Source organism: Zalophus californianus, chromosome 4 (genome assembly GCF_009762305.2).
Source record: "Zalophus californianus isolate mZalCal1 chromosome 4, mZalCal1.pri.v2, whole genome shotgun sequence".
Classification (NCBI taxonomy): domain Eukaryota; kingdom Metazoa; phylum Chordata; class Mammalia; order Carnivora; family Otariidae; genus Zalophus; species Zalophus californianus.
The window spans coordinates 53,096,041-53,118,540 of NC_045598.1; the positions used below are offsets into that span (position 1 = coordinate 53,096,041).

At 35.8% G+C, this 22,500-nt stretch overlaps 1 protein-coding gene across 5 annotated transcripts in view; it reads left to right on the forward strand.

Annotated features, from left to right (window-relative positions):
* RAVER2 (ribonucleoprotein, PTB binding 2) overlaps positions 1-22,500 on the forward strand; it is a 101,370-nt gene that overhangs the window by 42,125 nt on the left and 36,745 nt on the right. For 2 of the 5 annotated variants that reach the window (XM_027570329.2, XM_027570032.1), the window contains exons 5-9: positions 7,211-7,337; positions 15,598-15,683; positions 17,339-17,443; positions 17,623-17,734; positions 19,630-19,898. In XM_027570329.2, the coding sequence (XP_027426130.1) occupies positions 7,211-7,337; positions 15,598-15,683; positions 17,339-17,443; positions 17,623-17,734; positions 19,630-19,898 (699 nt within the window). The remainder of the gene's footprint in view (positions 1-7,210; positions 7,338-15,597; positions 15,684-17,338; positions 17,444-17,622; positions 17,735-19,629; positions 19,899-22,500) is intronic. The other 3 variants (XM_027570124.1, XM_027570299.1, XM_027570213.1) reach the window with 3 other exon arrangements.

A 22,500-nucleotide genomic window follows, 5' to 3' on the forward strand; every position in this document is an offset into this window, starting at 1 on the left:
TCCACTTCCTCTCATCATTTCTTCATTTCCCTGTCAGCCTGATGCACTGTGGCTTCTGCCTCCGCTATTCACATGAACCTGTTCTCATTAAGGTTAATAGAGATTTCTCCATATTCAGGTTGAATAGGTGTGCTATTTAGTCTTTTATTGCTTGGTCTCTTTAAAAGTCTCCACTCTAGAATTCTACCCCACCATTCTTCTCCCTAACCGTTCCTTCCCCTTCTTTTTCCCTAAGGGCTGGTATGAGTAGACGTGTGTATTTGGCTTTCTCACTTTCTTCTTGTGTACTCCAACAGTCCCAGTTACTGCCTATCAGCAATGACTTGCAAGTGCCTATTTTTGGACCCATTTGCCCTCAGCACAAAATCTGTATTTCCAAATAATTATTAAGCATCCCACCTTCATGTTCTATAAGTAGTTCAATTTCAACATTCCCAAAAGAAAACTATCTTTTCTCTGGAACTTGCTTGTCTGTGTTCTGTGATGTTGGGCTGGACTTGCTGAGTTTGCAATTCTGAATCCATCCAGTCGCCTGCCTCTGCACCAGGGCACTGTGCTCCCTTGGAGAAGAACAAACACCTACATGGCTTGATGCCACTACACATGTGTGACATACACGTATAATTCTGTGTTCTGTGTATGGCACCCATTCCCCCAAACTAAAATTATCTGAATCAGCAACTCAGTTAATCATGATGGGTCTCTTTCACCTGCTCCCCAAATCTAGATGTTGAAAATATTAGCAAATCCTTTCAGTTGCACATCCTAACATCTCTTCAATCCTTGAGGCTTGTCAGCATCTTCATTACTTCACTCAGGATCTCCTCTTTTCTCAGCTAGATGATGAAAATAATCGCCTGTGTATTCACCACTATCATTCGTCTTCCACAGCGCCTCAAGACTGATCTTTTCCATCCTCAAATCAGATTGTGTCATTTGCTTGCTTAATATTCTCTAATATTAAGAATTTAATATTCTTTAATATTAATTTAATATTAACTTGCCTGCGTAAGTTCAGGTTCCTTTGCATGGCCTGCAGGGCCCTTCATGATTGAGTATCAGTGACGATGAGAAATCTTAAATGTTTCTCAATCTTAGAAGTAATGCCTTTGCACTGATGCTTTCGACAGATTCTTGGTTTTCTGAGATTAAAAAAAATCATAAATAGGTACTGAAATTTATCCAAGTATTTCTATAACTATTCAGACAATCATGTGATTTCTTAATCCATTCATGTGCTGAATCACACTGATAGATTTCCTAATGTTAAACCATCCTTCCATTATAAACTCTAATTGATAACATTTTTTCCAATGCATTATTTGATTTGATTGGTTAATATTTTGTTATGTGCACATGTGCTCATAAGTGAAAAATGCTTAAAATCTTGTGTACCATCATTTATTTTGCAATCAAGGAAATACTGACCTTATTAAATGACTTAACTATTTTTTTCTCCGTCTCCCCCTTTTCTTTCTATTTCATGGATCAACGCATGTAAAATAGGGCTTACCTGTTCTTTGAAAGTTTGTGAAGTCTCATGCATGAAATCATGTAGACCTAGTCCTGGAGCCTCATACAGAGAGAAACCATTGGTTACCACTTAAGTTTCTTCTACAGATATTTAGAAATTTTAGTTTTATTTTTCTCTCTATGGCTTATTGGCATTTGATTATATTCTATAGATTCATCCATGTTGTCTATGTTTTCAAATTTATTGGCACATACTCATTTATAATATTATTTTTAAGATTTGTTCTGTCTTCAGGCTCCTGAAGTCCTGGGATCGAACCCCACATCAGGCTCCCTGCTTGGCTGGGAGCCTACCTCTTCCTCTCCCTCTGCCCCTCACCCCACTTCTGTTCTCTCTCTCACTCACTCTTTCAAATAAATAAAACCTTTAAAAAAAATAAAATTGTTTTGTTCTAATTTTTGTTGTGTATTTTATTTGCCTTTTTTTTTTTTTTTTTTTTTTTTTTTGAGAGACGAGTTGGGCCGGGGGCAGAAAGAGTGAGAGAGCGAATCCCAAGCAGACTCCACACTGAGCGCAGAGCCTGCTAAAGCAGGGCTCAATCGATCCCATGACCCTGAGATCATGACCTGAGCTGAAATCAAGAGTTGACACTTAACCGACTGAGCCACCCAGACACCCCTTCTTTGATCAGTCTTAAAAAAGATTTCCCTGTTTTGTCTTTTCAAAGAAACACCTTTTGTTCTGTTATTTCTATCTTTTGCTTATTTCTGCCCTTTTTTAATTTTAATTCCAGCATAGATAACATACAGTGTTTTATTAGTTTCAGGTGTACAATATATTGATTCAACAATTCTATACATTACTCATTGCTCCTCATGATAAGTGTAGTCTTAATCCCCATCACCTCTTTCACCCACCCCCACCTACCTCCCCCCCTGGGAACCATCTGTTTGTTCACTATAGTGAAGAGTCTGTTTCTTAGTTTGTCTTTTTGTTTTCTTTGTTAGTGTCATAAATTGCACATAAGAATGAAGTCATGGGGTATTTGTCTTTCTCTGATCTATTTCACTTAGCATTATACTTTTTAGATCCATTCACGTTGTTGCAAATGGCAAGATTTCAATCTTTTTTTGGCTGAGTAATATTCCTCTGTGTGTGTGTGTGTGTGTGTGTGTGTGTGTATCTCACCTTTTCTTTATCCATTCATCTATCAGTGGACACTTGGGCTGCATCCATATCCTGGCTATTATAAATAATACTTCAGTAAACCTAGGGGTGTATGTATTTTTTCAAATTAGTATTTTTGTATTCTTTGAGTAAATACCCAGTAGAGGAATTACTGGATCATACAGTAATACTATTTTTAATTTCTTGAGTAACCTCCATACTGTTTTCCACAGTGGCCTTATCTTTATAATATCCTTGGTTTTTTTTTTTCTTCTTTGGGTTTACTCTTTCTCCTCTGTCTTTATTGATATTAACACTTAGCACCTTTGTTTTCAATCTGTATTGTCTGTATTGTTTTCTGATTAATGTATTTAAATCAAGTTTCTTTTTAACTAATGCTATACTTATGTATCCTAAATTTTATTTTATTTTGGCTTTTTAAATTTTTCTTTCATTTCTAGTTAACATACAGTGTTATATTAATTTCAGGTGTACAATATAGTGATTCCACAACTCTATACAACGTGTCATAAATTTTAGATTATAAGTGTTTCAAATTGTTCTATGATTTCCTTTTCAACGTAAAGCTTAATTACTTTTGTTTTTCAGTTTATATCCACTTAGGAATTTTAAAAAACTATTCTTCTGACATAGATTTGTAATTTATTGCATTGTGGTCAGAGAATCTAGTCTCTCACATTGATTTGGGGGGAGGGGATATTGTGGCTGCATTTTGTTTTGGTGCATGGTTACTTTCTGTGAATGTGTCCTGTATGCTCAAAAACAATCCAGTCTATGTTTGTGGGTTACAAAGTTATATGTGCATATATGTGTGTATAAGTAATAGTTTGAGCTTATTAATTGTGACTCAAGTCTTCTATATCTTTGCTTATTTTTTTCTGTTTGATCTGTCAGTGTCTGAGAGGAATGTATTAGAAATTACCATGTATAATTGTTGAGTTTTCTTTTTCTCCTTATTCTATTAGTTCTTTCTCCATATAGATAGGTATAGGTATTATTATCAGGTACACATTTGTTTCTGGTCATATTGATTATTTTACCCCTCTGTGTGTTTTTCTGATGTTAGAGTTAGTTGCTACTTCAACTTTCTTTTGGTTTATATTTGCCATCCCTTTATTACCAAGCTTTCTGTACATTTTATTTTAGGTATGTGTCTTATAGGTAACATGTTGCTCTAAAAACATGTTTTAAAAAATCAAATTAAAAAAATCTGTCTTTAATTGGTACATTTAGCCTACTTAAATATGTAGTGATGCTCATTCTCTTATATCATGTTTCCTTTTAACTATACTTTGTTCTTCCATTTTCATTTTCCATCTACTATTGGATAAATAAGAATTTTCTTTGAGTGTGGGTTGTCCTGGGGAGCAGGTGGGAATAGGTAAGCATCTCTGAGACAGGAAAAAGGAAACCCCTCAGACAGCAAACCCGAATGTGCCTTCCTTAATGTCACCCCTTTAAAAGTGAAAATTAAATGGAATTCTGCATTTTCCACCTGAGGATGGCAGTTTGAGAATTAAACTGGTTGAGTGCATACCTCTGTTGGAGCAGTGGTCAACAAGGGAGAGGTTGTATCGACTGACAGTTGGATTCTTGGCTGGTCCATTCCGTACAAATTCTTCTCTAGAAAGGCAGGGACCTGTGTCCTGTATCTTGGTATTCCTCCTCAGCATCAATCATACTCTTTTACACTAGACACCAGATGTTTGTTAAATGAGGTTTTTAGATTATCTGAGGCCCCTAAGATCAAGAAGCAGTTGGAGGGCTAAGGTTTTGTAGATGAGAAAAAAAAGCCATAGGAAATAACTACTAAAAAAAGAGGAAAAAGAAATTTCTTCTTCACATTTGAGAATAATGTGTTCTGTCTTTATCCTATTGGTGATTGCCCCTAACTTATTTACCCCCCTAGACTTGTCGGTATCCCTTTCTTCCCACTTAAGTCAATCTTACCTCCATCTGACTTCCTCCTTCCTTATCCCACCTACCACCATATTGGTGTCTACATTTTAATTTTAGGATTGCCTAAAGTATTTTTTTCCCATGGTACTGGATTTTATATGCAAGAGTGAAATCAACTATGCTATTACATACCTTCGTTTGCACATATCATGTAATATGGTCTTGCATTTACTGCATCTCGTCTCATTTTCAGAGAAGGTATTAATGTAAAAACTTTTGAGAATTTGTGTAGTTGGGAATATTTTTATTTCTTTCACATATTTAAATAATAACTTAGCTGAATATAAAAATATTAAAAATGTAGATTCAAAGTTCTTCCTTTGGCACTTTGGAAATACTAATTTGTTGTCTTCTTAAATCCACTGTTGATGCTTTGAGGAAGAAGATGGTATTAATTCATTTCTTGTTCCTTTGGAAATACGTTCTTTCTCAGTAGAAGCTTCTCGCATTTTTTCTTTAGCTTTGATGTTCTTAAGTTTCAAACCCAAAAATGTGACTACGTGTGTTTTTTCCTTATACATCATCTTTGGAATGCCGTAACTCCTTTCATTCCACGTTCTTTAATTTTTCTTTAATAACAAGAAATTCTCAGCCATTATTTCTTCAAAGATCCCCTTCTTCTTTCTTCTCCTTCAGGGACTCCTATTTTATACAGGTTGACATTTCCAGCCTCTTTATTGCCTTCCTTTTTCTCTTTTGCTTGTGTTTCTTATTTCCATGTTTTGTTTTGTTTATTTGCATTTTCCGCTTTATCCTTTGCCTGTGTCATCTTAGAGCTTTCTTTTGAACTGATCTTTCAAGGCACTCTTTGGTTTTTCAACCACACATATTATGTTTATCTGTTCATGCACAGGATAGAGGTTAAGAATAATGCTCTGTATGAGTTTCTTCGGTTTCCTTGTCTATAGAATAGTGATAATAGTACCATGCTGTAGAGTTGTTTAGGAGGACTACATGATATAATCCATGTCAAGTGCATAGAACGATGTCAAGTATGCAGTGAGGGCTGCTTTTTTTCTTTTTTTAACATTTATGTTTTTCATACCCAGTATTTCTAATTAGTTATTCTTTGTAACTGCTTGTCCTTGATTCACGTTACTAATGAAAAATTTTTAAGTGTATCGATTATCTCTATTACTATGTAGTGTTCTTATCATTTCGTATCCATTAATTCTGGTTTGTCTATTACAGGTGGTTCAGTTTGTTACTTATAATTTTTAATGGCTACATTCTCCAGATGTCTAGCTGTGGTCTGTGAATACATATTTCCCTGGGAGGGTTTCAGTTTCCTTGTATGTGGGTGTTTAGAAGTCGAGGGAGTGGAGGATGGACAGGTGAGAGCGAAAGCCTGTTCATTTTAGCTAGGGTTTAGCAAATGCAGATGAGGAGCTAGGGCTGAGAACCTCTCCTTTACTGTCTGTCCTTGACCGCAGCCCTTTTCCCACCCCAACCAGACAACCCTGCACCTTGGAGAAACTCTTAATTCAGTGGTCCTGTGACTGTCACTAGGTTAATGCTGCTGGTTCCCCTCCGTGTGCTGGCCAGGAAAGCCCTCATTACAGTCGCACAGTCAAAAGCCCATCCCAAACTGGCTGTAGACCCAGGCGCTCTCATGCTCCCTGCAGAAGTCTCTCCCTCCACATTGAGACCCGCCACCTTCTATCTCTCCAAGGGAGTTCTCACAGATTTTGTGTGTGGTTCTCAGATCTGTCACCCTTTCCCTCTCATGTTCACAGTATCTGGGTTTAGTTAGAGAGGGATTCCACTCGTATTATTAGTTCTCCATTTTGTTATGACTAGAAGTTTATAGTATTTTATAACCATATATTAATATTCTCATCTATCAGGTTGGTTTTTGAAACTGAAAACAATTTCATATTTTTAGGAAGCTACCTAATCACATGTATGTGAGTCCAGTTCAGCTTTGTCTCAGAAGATGAAGTTAAGACTTTTATTATAAGAAAAATTTTGGGAACGCCTGGGTGGCTCAGCCATTAGGCGTCTGCTTTCGGCTCAGGTCATGATCCCGGGGTCCTGGGATCGAGCCCCACATCGGGCTCCCTGCTCGGCGGGAAGCCTGCTTCTCCCTCTCCCACTCCCCCTGCTTCTGTTCCCTCTCTCGCTGTGTCTCTCTCTGTCAAATAAATAAATAAAATCTTTTAAAAAAAATTTTGTTTGTAAGGCAACCCACATTATTATGCTTTAGATAAACATTATAGTACGGCTCTTCTGTGGTATGAAGTATTCATACTGTGTCAACAAATTATCTCCCCATTAATAAATTCAGATTCCCTTGAAATTTTTCCACTTGTATGAAGAGATTTATCTTACTAAATTGTTAGTCCTCTTAAAGCCAATTTGTATTTCATGGAGACATTTTATGAGGATTTCAATATATGATGTACAGTGGAATATCTTGGCATTATAATTGAGAATTGTGATAGAATATATACAAGAATGTATCATGTAGAGCAATGTGCATTTATCATAAAGATCAGGGGAGTGAGAATTTCTGGAAGAAAGCCTTTAAAACTGCATCTTTCACACCTATCCTTGTTCTAATGTTTCCTGTTTCTATATTTATTGAAGATGCACAGTAATCAAAAAGGCTTACTTCCAGAGCCAAATCCTGTACAAATTATGAAAAGTTTAAACAATCCCGCCATGTTACAAGTTCTTCTACAACCCCAGCTCTGCGGGCGAGCTGTTAAACCAGGTAAGCACATGGATACAGAGTAAACATAGAATGTTGGCATGAAGCCAATTTGTGCCGTTTTGCATGAAAAACACATTAAATTAGTCCAAAAATATTTTTCTAGGACTTGTCAGTGAATTTTAATTAATGATCTGGGCTGATAATATGTTTTCACTATTTTTGGTAGATATAGGCTGCTTATGTGTTTCCTAATTTCTTTTTAGTAAATGTTAAATATTAAAACCAGCTTAGCTCTTTGTTGACAGGAATTTAGAGACCAGATAATTAACACATTGTGTTGTTGTGGATTGTATCAACAAAGGATATGCTACTTTTCCATGTAATATTTTTAGCAGAATTACTTTGTTCAAACGTGTTAAAGGTATGTTTCCTCTTTCCTCTTTTCTGTCGAAAAGATGTTTCACTCTGTAGAAAATGACAAAAAATACTATGGAAATCTTTATAATATTGGTATATACTAAATATCTACCTATTTAGTATTCTTCCTCTGGTAAGAGCCCACCTCTTGAAATGCACAACTATATATACATAAAATGTATATTTTAGCCTTATGAAGTGAATTTTTATATTCAGCACTAAAGTTTAGCATAAAAAATGTTTAAATATACTTATTGTTTCAACCCCAACTGGTCTAACACCAACTACTGGACTGCAATTCGGTTCTAGCACTAACTACCCAGGGTTAGCACAGACCCCACAAGTTAAGGGCTTAGTCATCCACAGGTCTGCTCCTACTTCACGCACCAGCTGCAAGCTCAGGGGGTCCCCCAAACCACCTGTGTTTCTGACCAACTGGCCACAGATTTTGGGGGGTTCAGGTTTGATGATTTGCTAGAACAACTCATAGAACTAAGGAAAGCACTGTACTTGTGATTATAGTTGTATTATAAAGGACAGAACTCAGAAATGGCCAAGTGAAGATACTCTTACAGCTAGGTCTAGGAGGGCCCCGAATGCAGAGCTTTTATGCTCTTTTCCCCTGGAATCAGGGCATACTACCCTCCCAGCACATCTGTGTATTCATCAACCAGGGATCTCCACTGAATTAAATTTGACGTCCAGAGTTTTACTGGAGTTTCATTAGGTAGACCTGATCGGCTGTTAGTGAACTGAACCTCCAGTTTCCCTCCACTCTCTGGAGGTCAGGAGGTCAGGCTGACACCACGGGACCCAACGCCCCAGCCCTCTAATCACATGGTTGGTGTTTCTGGCATTGACCAGCCCCGTGGCAGGGTCCACCTTGAGTCACCTCATTAGCCTAACAAAGACACTCCTATCACTCAGAAACTTCTAAGTATTTAGAGTTTTCCTTCCAGGAACCAGAGACAAAGACCAGTTAAATTTTTTATTATACAACAATATTCGTAGTAAGTATATCCTATAATCATCAACTATTTGTATGTAAGAAGCAGCGGTTAAAGGTTTTCTGGCTCAGCCTATTACATAATCAGATATCTTTTCTACAGTTTTAATGGTATAGAGATATGTGTTTATGTCTTGACCACCCAAAGCGTAAGAGGCTCATTATTTCCCAAGGCAGCCCATTCCCTAGTTGGACAAAGTTAATAATGAGGTTTGGTTTTTTTTTTTATATTAGATGGTAAACCCTATAATTTTAGTGATTTATTCTAGTTCTTCCTCTGAAGAAACACAGAATAAGTCTATTGCTTCTTCCCTAAGAAAGGACTTCTAGTAATATTTGAAGACCACTATCATGAAACCTTAGTCATTTTCTTGTTTTCCCTGTCTTTTATTCTCCAGGTCAATGGTCTTTTTGAAATTTATTTATTTTTTGGTGGTGCCTGGGTGGCTCAGTTGTTAAGCGTCTGCCTTCAGCTCAGGTCATGGTCCCAGGGTCCTGGGATCGAGCCCCGCATCGGGCTCCCTGCTCAGCGGGAAGCCTGCTTCTCCGTCTCCCACTTCCCCTGCTTGTGTTCCCTCTCTTGCTGTGTCTCTCTCTGTCAAATAAATAAACAAAATCTTTAAAAAAAAATTTCTTTTTGACTATGCAGTGCTATCAGTGAATTTTGAGCAGAGCTCCAAAGATATACTGTATGTATCAATTATATGTCAGTTATATAAATGTACCCTTGTTAACCCATATATTAAGAAATGATAAAGCTTAATATTTTTATTTAAAGATGAAAGTAAATATGAACAAGAGTTCTAGTAATTTTTTCTACACCTCATAAGTTTCTTTGGAGATTACAGGTCTATATTTGACTTTCTATAACATGTCCTAAGAAAATCTCTCTAGTTTCCCCAACTAACTGTCCTCTTGTAGATATTAGCCTAGGTTCTCTGGGCTGTCCAGAAATATGGTGAACACAGACATGAACATATGGGTTTTGATCACAGAATGTGGTGAGATTTCTTTCCTATGATCATTATATTTCTGTTAATACAGTCCAAGATTGTGTTAGAGTTTACAGGCAGTATATCAGGCTCTTGGGTCTTTTAGAAAGTATTGGCCACACCTTTGGACTCTAGGCTCTCTTAACTCCTCTCCAGTATTGGTTTTTTTGTTTTGTTTTGTTGTTTTTTTCTTTTCATATAGTAGAGAATATATATTCTCTAGATTGCCTTTCTACTCAGATTGATGTATGGCATTAGATATTATGCTTATTTTAGCGCAAGTTTCACAATTTTTAAAAAAGATTTTGTTATTTGAGGCAGGGGAGAGAGAGAGAGCATGAGTGGGGTGAAGGGCAGAGGGAGAGGCAGACTTACCGCTGAGCAGGGAGCCAGATGTGCAGTGTGCGGCTGGATCCCGGGATTCTGGGATCATGACCTGAGCCGAAGGCAGACACTTAACCAACTGAGCCACCACGGCACCCCTAGTTTCACAATTTTAAATAAGATATTCTACTCTTACACTGATGGAGACATTATTTCACCAAGTATGGCTTTTTGTTTGTGTGGTGTGGCAAGGGAGGAGGATGAAATCTACCTCACTGGAACACATGCAAAGCTTCTAGAGGAAAGTTTCTTGGTGTTCAGGAAAGACAAAGTGTCTTGTTAGTCAGTAAGTTCCATCTGAATTTCTTTCACTGTGTCTTTTTTTTTTTTTTTTTAAGATTTTATTTGCCAGAGAGAGACACAGCGAGAGAGGGAACACAAGCAGGGGGAGAGGGAGAAGCAGGCTTCCCGCTGAGCAGGGAGCCCGATGCGGGGCTCGATCCCATGACCTGAGCCAAAGGCAGACGCTTAACAACTGAGCCACCCCAGCGCCCGAACACTATGTCCTTTCTGTCTTAACTCTATCCCTTACTATACTTTGAGCTACTCACCGAGGGCTCTGAGCAAGCTAAGAATTATAATTCCTTATGTTTATATTAAATGCAGTATATATAATATGCTTATGTTTATACCCTTGTTTTATTTTTCACATAACTCACACATATTTACTTGTTTATAGTTTGCTCTCCCACTAGAATGTAAGTTCCATAATTGCAAAGATTTATGTCTTGTTCATCTCATGCACCTAAAACAGCACTGTTTTTTATAATGAAAGGGACTTAATTATTTATTTACAGATGAATCCCCTTCCTCTACATCTCTGTTCCACAACTCACACATACCTGGTTACTCACATGTGGTCTGGTCTGTAAGTTCCTGACTACTCTTGTCTGTCTTTTCTGTCTAATCTGTACGCTCTGTCAGACTGACTTTCCTCCCAGGCCCAATTTGGTTATGTTACTCTGACCATACGAGTCTTGTCTCTTCAATCCAGACCATTTAACCACCTTCAAAAATACAATACAGTGTAAATGTTCTAGACTTCTTTCTTTGTGTGTGTGTCCATTTTAAATTTTACATAGTGTGCGATTTGTTGTAGTCTTATAAATTATATTTTTAACAGATTTATTGAGGCATAATTGCATATTAATTGGCACATAGAGTGTAAAAAATGATATTTTGACATGTATAAAATTGTAAGTGTAGATAAATTTTGACATATGTATATCACCATAATCAAAATAATGAACATACTTATTACTCTCAAAAGTTTCCTCTGGCCTTTTGTAATCTTCCTCTCCTCTGTCCCCAGGAAACTACTGATTTGATTTCTGTCACTCTAGCTTGTATTTTCTAGAAATTTCTATAAATGGAATCACACAGTATGTACTGTGTGGCTTCTTTTCACTCAGCTTCCTGAGATTCATTTATGTTGCTGCATGTATCAATCATTTTTTTTCTTTTTAATGAGGAGTAGTATTCCATTCCATAATTTGCATATTCATTGACTTGCTGATAAACATTTAGGTTATTTCTAGTTTGGGACTATTACAAATAAAATTTCTGTGAACATTTCTGTACTAGTGTTTATGTAGGCTTATGCTTCAATTTCTCGCCAGTAAATTAGTCATGGAATGGCTGGGGCATATGGTAGATGTATGTTTAAGTTATAGGAAACTCTGCCAACTGTTTTCCAGGGTGGTTAAACCACTTTGCATTCTCACCCATCACTGTCTAGGACACCAGTGTGCTCAGTCTTCTCACCAACACTTGATATGTTAGTGCTTTAATTTTAGCCTTTCTGTTGGGGATGTAGTGCTATCTCACTGTGATTTTGAGTATTCCTTTTGACCGATGATTTTGAACATCTTTTAATATGCTAATTAGCCATCTTTATATCTTTTTGTTATATCTTTTTAAATATTTTGCACATTTTAAAATTGAGATATCTTTTTCTTATTAGGTTACAAATGTTCTTTATTCTAGATGCAAGTCTGCTGTTGTATATATGGGTTTGGAAATATTTTTTCACTCCGTAAGATGTCCTTTATTAACAATGTCTTTTGAAGAATAAAACTTATTATTTTGGTGAAGTCCAATTTATTATTAGTTATAATTTGTACATCTTTTGTCAGATTTAAGAAATCTTTGCCAAATTTAAAGTCATTAAGATGTTCTCTCATATTTGAGAAGTTTTATAATTTGACCTTTTATATTTAAATCTATGGTTCTTTTTAAGTTAATTTTTATTTATGATGTGAAGTAAAGTTCTAGGTTAATTTTTTTAATGGATGTTCCAGCATCATTTGTTAAAAAAGATTACCCTTTTTCCACTGAACTTCCATTAAAGTTCACTGTGTATGCATGGCTCTATCTATGGACTCTCTATTCTATTACATTGATCTAAATGTCTATCTTTATCCCAGTACGACATTGTTTTGATAAATGTAGCTTTATACTAAGCCCTGAAGTCAATTAGTGTAAGCCCTCCAACTTTATTCTTTTTTCAATTTGTTTTACCTATTCTATGTCCTTTGTATTTGTATAGAAATTTTAGAACCAGCCTGTCAATTTCTATGAAAAATGTCAATAGTTGGGCTGGGATTGTGTTGAATCTATATACTAATTTGGGCAGAATTGACAGTTTTGAGGTTGGGCCATATATATGGAATACTTCTCTATTTAGGTCTTGTTTAATTTGTTGCAGCAGTTTTTAGTTTTCAGGGTATAAATCTTACACATATTTTGTCAGATTTATCCATAGTATTCTACATTTCTTGATAGGATTTTAAATAATTTTTTTAAAGATTTTTATTTATTTATTCATGAGAGACACAGAGAGAGAGGCAGAGGGAGAAGCAGGCTCCCAAGGAGCAGGGAGCCCGATGCGGGACTCGATCCCAGGACCCTGGGATCATGACCTGAGCCGAAGGCAGACGCTTAACCATCTGAGCCACCCAGGCGCCCAGGATTTTAAATAATTTTGCTTTTTAAATTTCAATTTTGAATTTCATATTGCTAGCATATACAAGTACAATTGATTTTGTATATATTGTATCTTGCAAACCTAGCTTATTTCTTGTAGGTTTTTGTTCTTAGGATTTTCTATATAGACAATCATATAATCCACAGATAAACACAATTTTATTTCTTCCTTTCCAATATGTATGCCTTTTACTTCTTTTTTTTTTGCCTTACTGCAATAGACAGAAATTCCAGCATAATTTGTGAGAGTGGACATCTTTGCTTTGTTTCTGACCTTAAAGGAGAGAGCATTCATTCTTTTATTATGTCAGCTATAGCTTTTTCACAGATTTTCTTTTTCAGGCTGGGAAATTTGCCTTCTATTTCTATATTGCAGAGAAATTTTGTCATGATAATTGCTGGAATGTACCCAGTGATTTTCTCCATTAACTGAGATGATCATATGTGTTTTTTGTTTTTGTTTGGTCTGCTAGCATGATGAATTACATTGATTTTTCAGTGTTAAACCAACCTTTCATTCCTACGATAAACCTCATTTCATCATGACATATTATAGTCCTTTGTATATATTGTTGATTGATAGTGTTGTTCAAGCATTCTTGAGGAGGGGAGGATGGGGCAAATAGGAGATCTAGCCAAGAGCCAAGAATAAGGGCAGTTAGATGTGAGACTGTAGACGTTTTCAGAGTGTTTTGATTCCAATGGTTGTTGTTTTAAACTGGGAAATACAGTGTTCATTAAAAGCTGGGGAAAAAATATTGTTTTGTAACAAAATACAGTGACTAACTGAAAAAAGGAGGTGGTGTTGAAATGTCTAACCATAATTGTGGATTTGTATACTTTTTCAGTTCTAGAAATTTTTGCCTTATATATTTTGAAGCTTTGTTATTTGAGGCACATTTAAGATTGTTGTATCCTCTTGATAAATTGACCCCTTTATCATTAGGAAATGCCCATCTTTATCCCTCTTTCCTAATAAACAGTCTGTCTTTATAAACAACTCAGGCTAATGACCTAATCTTCCTACCACCGATTGTGAAATGGACTCATTCTATAGAAAACACTTTCTAATGGGCATTTTTCCAAAGATGAAATGGACTGATTTAGCAAGTAATAAAACTTGAAATGTACTTTTGAAAACATGGGATAAACTTGTAGAGATGTTATATATTATATATATAATATCCAATTTTTTTTAAAGATTTTATTTATTTATTTGACAGAGAGACACAGCGAGAGAGGGAATATAAGCAGGGGGAGTGGGAGAGGGAGAAGCAGGCTTCCCACCGAGCAGGGAGCCTGATATGGGGCTCAATCCCAGGACCCTGGGATCGTGACCTGAGCCGAAGGCAGACGCTTAATGACTGAGCCACCCGGGTGCCCCAATATCCAAATATTTTTGATCATTGGATTAAATGATTTTTTTAAAGACACTTATATTTTACCCCCCCTTTTTTTCTTAAAACAACACAACTCTTTTTTTTTTTTTTTTTTTTTTTTTTTTTAAGTAAGCTCTATACCCACCGTGGGGCTTGAACTCACAACCGGGAGATCAAGAGTTGCTGTATGAGTCACACGTTCTACCAACTGAGCCAGCCAGGCATCCCGAAATTAAATGCTTTTTGAAGTGCTTTCTATTCCTGACCATTTCCAGTTGCTTTATAATATTTAGATGCAATGACTTCATGTATTTTCTATCTCATGGTCCTTTTTGTCTATATACTATTTATTCTGAAAACATCCCCCTCCTTTTTAAAAAGATTGATTTATTTATCTGAGAGAGAGAGAGTGTGTGCGCACATGGAGAAGGCCAGAGGGAGAAAGAAACTCTAAGCAGACTCCACATTGAGCAGAGCTGGATGCGGCTCGATCTCAGGACCCTGAGATCACAACCTGAGCTGAATCCAGGAGTCGAAACTGAGCCGAAACCAAGAGTCAGACACTTAACTGACTGAGCCACCCAGGCGCCCCTGTTCTGAAAACATCTCTTTTGATACATACTCTGGTTTTTGTACTCAGGCAAACTTGATAAAAAGTGTGGTTACCATTTATTCTTTTTATCAAATATGTACAGTACTGTTTCTTTTGTTTTTATTATGTAAACATTTTTCTGTACATATAATCTTAAATGGATTTTAGGCTTTTCAAAGGAAAAGTCTGTATCTTGTCCTTCCCTCCTCCACTGCCCATTCCCTGACAAGATGCCCCAAACACCTAACAAAAATACTGAGCAAGTAACATGGGTTCAGTTAGTATTATACTCACTAAAAGATGGAATTAGTTTCGTTGCTCTAAGCACTAGAGAAAAGAAGGGCTAGGTTTGGTGTTTTATTATGATAGAAGGTGTTGGAATTTTAAATAAAATTCTAGGTTTGAATCACAGGGAAGGGAGCTTGCCACTTTTTGTGCAATGACAAGGTCAGTATATCATTGAACTTTGGATGAATTTAAGTAAAAAAAAAATATTTATTTGCCCTTTCTGGAGTTTGTTTTTATCATATCATAAAGTTTAATTTTTACTTTTATTTTCTTAAAGCAGTTCTCGGAACACCTCACAGCTTGCCCCATCTGATGAACCCACCCATCTCCCCTGCGTTTTTGCATTTGAATAAAGCACAGCAGGTATATAAATAGCATTGAGTACTGCAGTACGAAACCTTGGAGTGACTCATTTGTTTGTTCTTAAAGTTTAAAATTCTCATGAAGTTAAACAAGTATTTTGTTTTTTAACAAATCCTCAGTAATAACTATAGCTACCTGAAAACAGAATGAGTACATGAGATCAAATTCAGCTGATCAAAGCAGTATAGTTCTATCTATTGATTTCTGCTTATAGGGCATTAAGAAGGGAAGGAGGTGTATTTTGTGGTATATTTTTCTAGAAATAAGTGGTTATAAACAAGTCTTAGGTGGTCTTAACTCAAAGTATTTACAGAAAGAAAAAAATAAATGAACATGAGCTCTTAATTCTTAAAATGTAATCTATATAAAAATAATTCTTATTAGAATAAAAAATATTTTTCATACCTTTTTCAGATTAGTATTTTAAAATGTGTTTGTATACATAAACAAAATATTGGAGATGAGTCGTACTCATTACTTTCAGGTACTGCTGAAGGCTGTATCTGAATAGGAGCCTAATTACAAATCCAACCTAATGCATACGTGATGATTGATGCAGATTGAGTGATTGAGCATCTAGTCCTAAATGCAGCTTTTTAAGGAAAAGGTTTATCTCTTATTTAGTTTTCATTCTTAGACTCTAACATAGGACCTTGTACATTACAGGGTATTTATTCATTCCATTACTCCACAGATTTTATTGGGAATCTGACCTCTACTGGACACTCTGCCAGTCACTGAGCTACAGCAGAGAACAAAAATATTCCTAGTCCTTGTTCTTAGAGAATTTCAACAAATACAGAAAACAAATGTGAATTACAATAAGGTGTGAAGAGTGACATGGGAGGGCAGTTCAGAGTACTGACAAAACTCTCTTTATTTTAGAATTAAGACTAGAACGTTTAATTTTACCCAGAAGGCCTGTCCAAGCAGGCCTCTCCTATCCCCACAGCAGTGGCCTGCTTTTGGTCCTCAGAGGGCCTTGATCTCTTCTCCTTAGGTCTTTGCTCCCCTGCTGTTCCTTCTGCCTGGAATGCTCCCCACCCCAACAGCACCTAAGTCCCCCAGACCTCACCTAGTTACTTCTCCACAACCTTCAGATCTCTGCACAAGAGTTAGTTCTTCAGGGAAACCTTCCTTGAATTTACCAATCTAAATCAAATCCCCAGCTATTCTCATAGCTCCTGTGTGTTTCCTTCGTATGATCATCACCATTTGTAATTTAATGTTTTTATAATTAATGAATGTCTCCCTTCCCCAGGAGCCTCTAAGAGCCGTGAGGGCAGGTCGTATTTTGCATTTCTCACTATGTAACACAGTACCTGGCACACACAAACTGCTCAATAAATATTTGTGGGATGATTAAGTGAAGAAATAAATGATTGAATGACACTGACGTGAAAGCCGAAAAGGGGTGAGGGGAGGAAGAAGGATGAAAGAAAAGAAAAAAGGATGTGGAGTTAGTTTCATGACTACGTGGTCACATCTTGTATGTTATTAAAAGAATTAATTACGTTGCCTAAAGTGGGAGAGTGGCATATTAAGAAGCCGTTGCTTTTGCTCAGATCTGGAGAATTGACCTTTAAAATGAATTGGGTTCTATGACAAATAGCTTTCCAAAGTTAAACTAACAGAATGCTTTATCGTTTTCACAGAGCACAGTTATGGGTAATACTTCCAATTTATTCCTTCAGAATCTTTCTCATGTACCACGGGCACAGCAACAATTACTGAAGTTTGAGAATATTCATACTAATAATGTAAGTATGGAATTATTTTTTCCTTTGAATTGAATTCATTCCCTTTCTAGACTCAGAAATCTGCTGAGTCTACAATCTGCTGGTCAGATTGTTGATGAATTTTCCCATGTGTAGCCTTTTCATGACATGATACCCTGCTGCCATGGGCAGAAGTCTAACTTTCTTTTCTTCTCTTGCAGAAACCAGGCTTACTTGGAGATCCCCCAGCCATGGTACTTCAAACTGCAGTAGGGATAGGGTCAGCACTTCCTTTGAAAACAGATCTGGGTCATCATGGAGAAGCACATAAAAGTAAATGATATGCATTTACTGAGAAGTCCATAAACAGTCACATTAGAGATTTAAAGATGGTTTGCCTATATCTTGCTTTTATTCACAGAAAGGCCAAAGTTGAGTTTTATTCAGTCCTTTAAAATTTTAAGAGCCCTCTTGGCTTTTCTATTTTTAATATTAGGGAACTATTGATAAGTTATTGATGGACTTGCTGGCATGCCAAGATCACACTTTCCCTGTTGGATATGTTTTAATATTTGATGAAGGTTCATGCAGCCTGAGGCAAAGACATAGATCCCTTTGAGATTGACATGCTGCCCGCTGGGCTGACAACATATTACATAGGTATCCATTTAATTTTTGCCTGAATAAGAAACCCTCAGCTTTTAAGGAAATATGCGGCCCTCTGATTTAAACTTTGATGATTTACTTGATTATAATATTTTTTTAAATGTGATCTCCAAACTAGTAGTAGAAGAAAAATAACGACACGTGTACGTTGGGCTTCTGAAAAGATGACAAATTAAACAAAACTATTATTTTTTAGTAAAACAAGAGCGTGTGGTAGATTATATCAAGATTTCTTATTTGAATGCGATTTTGAAAGGCACTTTCAGTTTGAAGTGTAATTGAAATTTGTTTGAAGTGATTATGCTGGGAATAGAGAAGGGCCACCAGTAAAAAAAAAAAAAAAAAAAAAAAAGTTAAATTTGGGTAGCATATTTAGCCTCTACATAAAACCAATGAGTCAAATGATTAAATGAGTCAATCAGTTCTGACTGTTGGAATTGACTGGGCAAAAGTTGAACTAGGATACAGACAGGTGTAGAAATTTTATGGTATGATGAGGCCTGTTCTAAAAATTAAATTTTGTATCACGAAAAGCTTATGCAAGTGTTTATTATTTGTGTTGAATTAAATAAAAGACCATTTGCTTTAGCATGCACTGCTTTAAGAACATTGAAAATTCAGTGTCCAAATAAATACATTGCCAAAAGAACTTAAGTATCCACCTCTAAATATTTAGTACTAGAAATAATTAAAGAAATTTGTGTAGTGAATTTATAAAATATAAATTTGACTTAGTTACCAAAATTAGCTCTTTTCTCTTGATTTTGAACTACAGATTTTTAAAAAAGTGAAATGGTTCAGAATTTTCCTACTAAAACTTTCATTTCTTCCAGAATTTCTTGTTATTTCCTGTAAATAAAAATGTAAAACTTTGTGTTATATTTGGTGCCTATCTATTCACAAATATTGATGTTTTCTTAAAGCAGTGGTGTGCTGATGTTTCAAAACCAGCTCTCTAGGCTTAAAAAAAAAAAAAGTCTTGATTTTTCTGTAGCATTTGTGGAGTTCCTATGTAAACACTACAACTCATTGCCAGTTGCCCACTACCTATGGGAAGACATCGAATTCAGGAGCTGGGAAAAGATATGCACAGTCAGCTATTATGAACTGGTACAATTCAGCTGATCAAATTTATTATTGGATTTAACTGTATTAATTTTTAAGTGTCAGAGAGTTTTTTATTCCCTTCAAATCTGGAAGCCGGCAAATTACAGTGATCGAGCATAAAAAAGAAGGCACCTGATATAACTTAAGTGCCAAAAAATACATACGTTTTGCTCTCAAATTCTAAAATATACAATTAAAACTTGGAATTAAAAAAATATCCTTGATATTATCCTGGAAATTGTTGAAAATAAGAAAAGCGTGATTACTCTTAGAGGTTTTTGTTTTTCCATATAGGAACCTGCTACTTTACAAGCACTAACTTCACCTTCTGAGTGTAACTGTTCTCTAATAGATATATTTCCCCTGTAAGTTAACAAAATCAAAGGACTGTTGTGAATAATTCTCGTCTAACCAAAACCTTCTTGCATTTGTGGTTCATTTGTCGTTCACTACAGCATCTAATCTGATTCCAACTCAAACAACTCTAACAGCTGGAATGGGCATATTACCATTCTTTCCAAATCAGCACATTGCTGGGCAGGCTGGGCCAGGGCACGGGAATGCTCAGGAGAAACAACCAGCCTCGGTGGGGAAGGCAGAAGGAAATTTCTCAGGGTCACAGGCCTGTCTTCAGAGCTTCCCAAACCGTACTGCTGGAGGCTTGCTGACGGGACACCACAAGCAACAGCAAAGTCAGCCAAGAGGCACGGAGATAAGTTCAGGGGTAAGAAAACTGTGTTTGTGCGCACACACACACACACACACACGCTCACACTCACACATGCACAGACACATAGACACACGTGTACACATGTATACTACATGTAGATACTATGCAGGAATATATATATGTATGTATATTCTTTTAAAATTATATCTTAAATTCTAATTTTAGAAGATTCCAAATTGGGGTTACTTTACAGGTAGTATAATTTAGGAAGTATAAAGCATCTTAACCATTTTTAAATTTCAAAGAAAGTTAATAGACTTAAAGTATGTAAATATGGATTACAAACTAGATAATTGATATGTCAATGACATGATTTTTTCATAGTGTGCATTTACATCTCAGAAGAAAATATTGCACTCTTAAAAAAAAAAAACCCTGTTATTATAAGCAAACAAAAATCCATCTTTTGGTCAGTGATGTCAGCTAATGTTTGGGGACTGTGCTTCGTTACTTACCAGTTTGTCTGTAAATAAAGTAATCTGAGTAAAATGAGTTTAAGTCTGTTATTGTAAAATAATTTAGGTATGGAATCTTTATTATAGATATTTGCTTTTCTAAAAAGTTTGAGATACTCAAAAATGCTTGATATTTTAGAAATGAAATATAAACTGAGTTCAAAATTTTAGAGTTTGGAAAAGTTTGAGTGTCATTGATACTTATCCAACTACATATTATTTATGATGCTTTCTAAGGTAATGCTTTCAAAATATGTTTGTTTTCTACTTTAAATGTATTCTCTATAGCTAATTAGGGTATTAATATTTGAAGGCAAAACCAATTTTATTTTATCTGAAAAATGTCAAAGTCATTTATGAAACTCGGGTCTGCTCAAAAGAATCTAACCTCTGTTTTAATTCTAGAAGTTTTTACCCAGTTATTTTATTGGTTCTTAGGCCAGTGACATTTGTAAGTTTAATTTTTATTCATACCCTGAAACACCCTTTGGTTTGTAAGTAGTATAAAACTCAGGCTATAAGCAGCATGTGAGGAAAAAAAATTCATTTAGTTGGCTATTTTCAAATGTCAAAATAATAATATTGAATTTGGAGGAGGTTTTATTGTCAACTAGTCATAGCAGCAGGTATGGAAAGAATGCTCTGCAATTGTTCATTGAGAAAGCTAAGGCAGTTCTTCTAGAATAAATTTAAAAAATTTATCTGCAGTATTAATTTCTTGGGTTATTGAGGGAAACTAAACAAATAGAACTCATATATGAATATGTTGTATCTTTTTGGACAGAAAGCACCAGATCTTCAGAAAAGTTTGATTTGAGGTGATTCACATAATGGGCAGAGTCTATGAGTGGCCCAGGGCCTGGAAAACAGGTTCTGGGGAAAGAATTGAGGGAAATGGATACATGTAACTCGGAAAGGGAGGACCAGCTGGATATACATTAAAAAGATATACTCTCAGACTAGTCACATGGTATTTTGTGTTTCACCAGTAGGCAGACCTAGTCCAATAAGTATTACATACAATAAAGCAAATTTAGGCGTAATACAACAAAGGACAGTTGAAGCTTTCAAACAAACAAAAAGCTGAAAACAATTAAGCAGACACCACGTGAGCATGGGTGCAGATTGTTGTAGAAGTGATTCCTCTTTCTGATAGCCAGGGTTTGAACCAGGTAATCTCAGAGTAGGTTTTCCAAGAATGTAACAAGATATTTGACTGCTAAACATAATTGGCTTAACTTGGCTTTAGGTTTTTAGACCTGCATTTTAAAGAAAATTTTTTATGAAGTATAATTGACATATAGCATTATATTAGTTTGAGGTATATAACATAATTTGACATTTGCCTGTATTACAAAATGATCATCACAAAAAGTCTAGTTAACATCCATTACCATACATGGTTATAATTTTTTTTCTTGTGAGAACTTTTAAGATCTACTCTCTTAGCAAATTTCAAATATAAAGCATGGTATTATTAAATATCATTGCCATGCTGTACATTACATCCCCATGATTTATTTATTTCATAACTGGCAATTTGTTCCTTCTGACTGTTTTGCCCACACTGCCTCTGACAACCACCAATCTCTCTTCTGTATCCGTGAGCTTGTTTTTTGTTGTTTTTTTTTTATTCTGCATATAAGTGAGATCATATGGTATTTGTTTTTCTCTATTTGACTTTTTTCACTTAGCATAATGCCCTCAAGGTCCATCCCATGTTATCACAAATAGCAAGATTTCCTTCTTATTTAAGGCTGAATTCATCCATCAAAGAGCACTGATGTTGTTTTCGTATCCTGGCTGTTGGGAATAATGCTGCAGTGAACATGGGAGTACTCTATCTCGGTGATTTCATTTCCTGTGAATATATACCCAGAAATGGGATTACTGAATCATATGGTAGTTCTATTTTTTATTGTTTTAGGAACTTCCATACTGCTTTCCATTATGGCTGTATCAGTTTTCTCCCATTCAGTAGATTGTCTTTTCATTGTGTTGATGGTTTCCTTTGCTGTACAGAAACAAGTAGTCACACTTGTTTCTTCTGCTGTTGTCGCCTATACTTTTGGTGTCATGTCGAAAAAATCATTGCCAAGACTAATGTCAAGGAAATTTTCCCCGATATTTTCTTCTAGGAG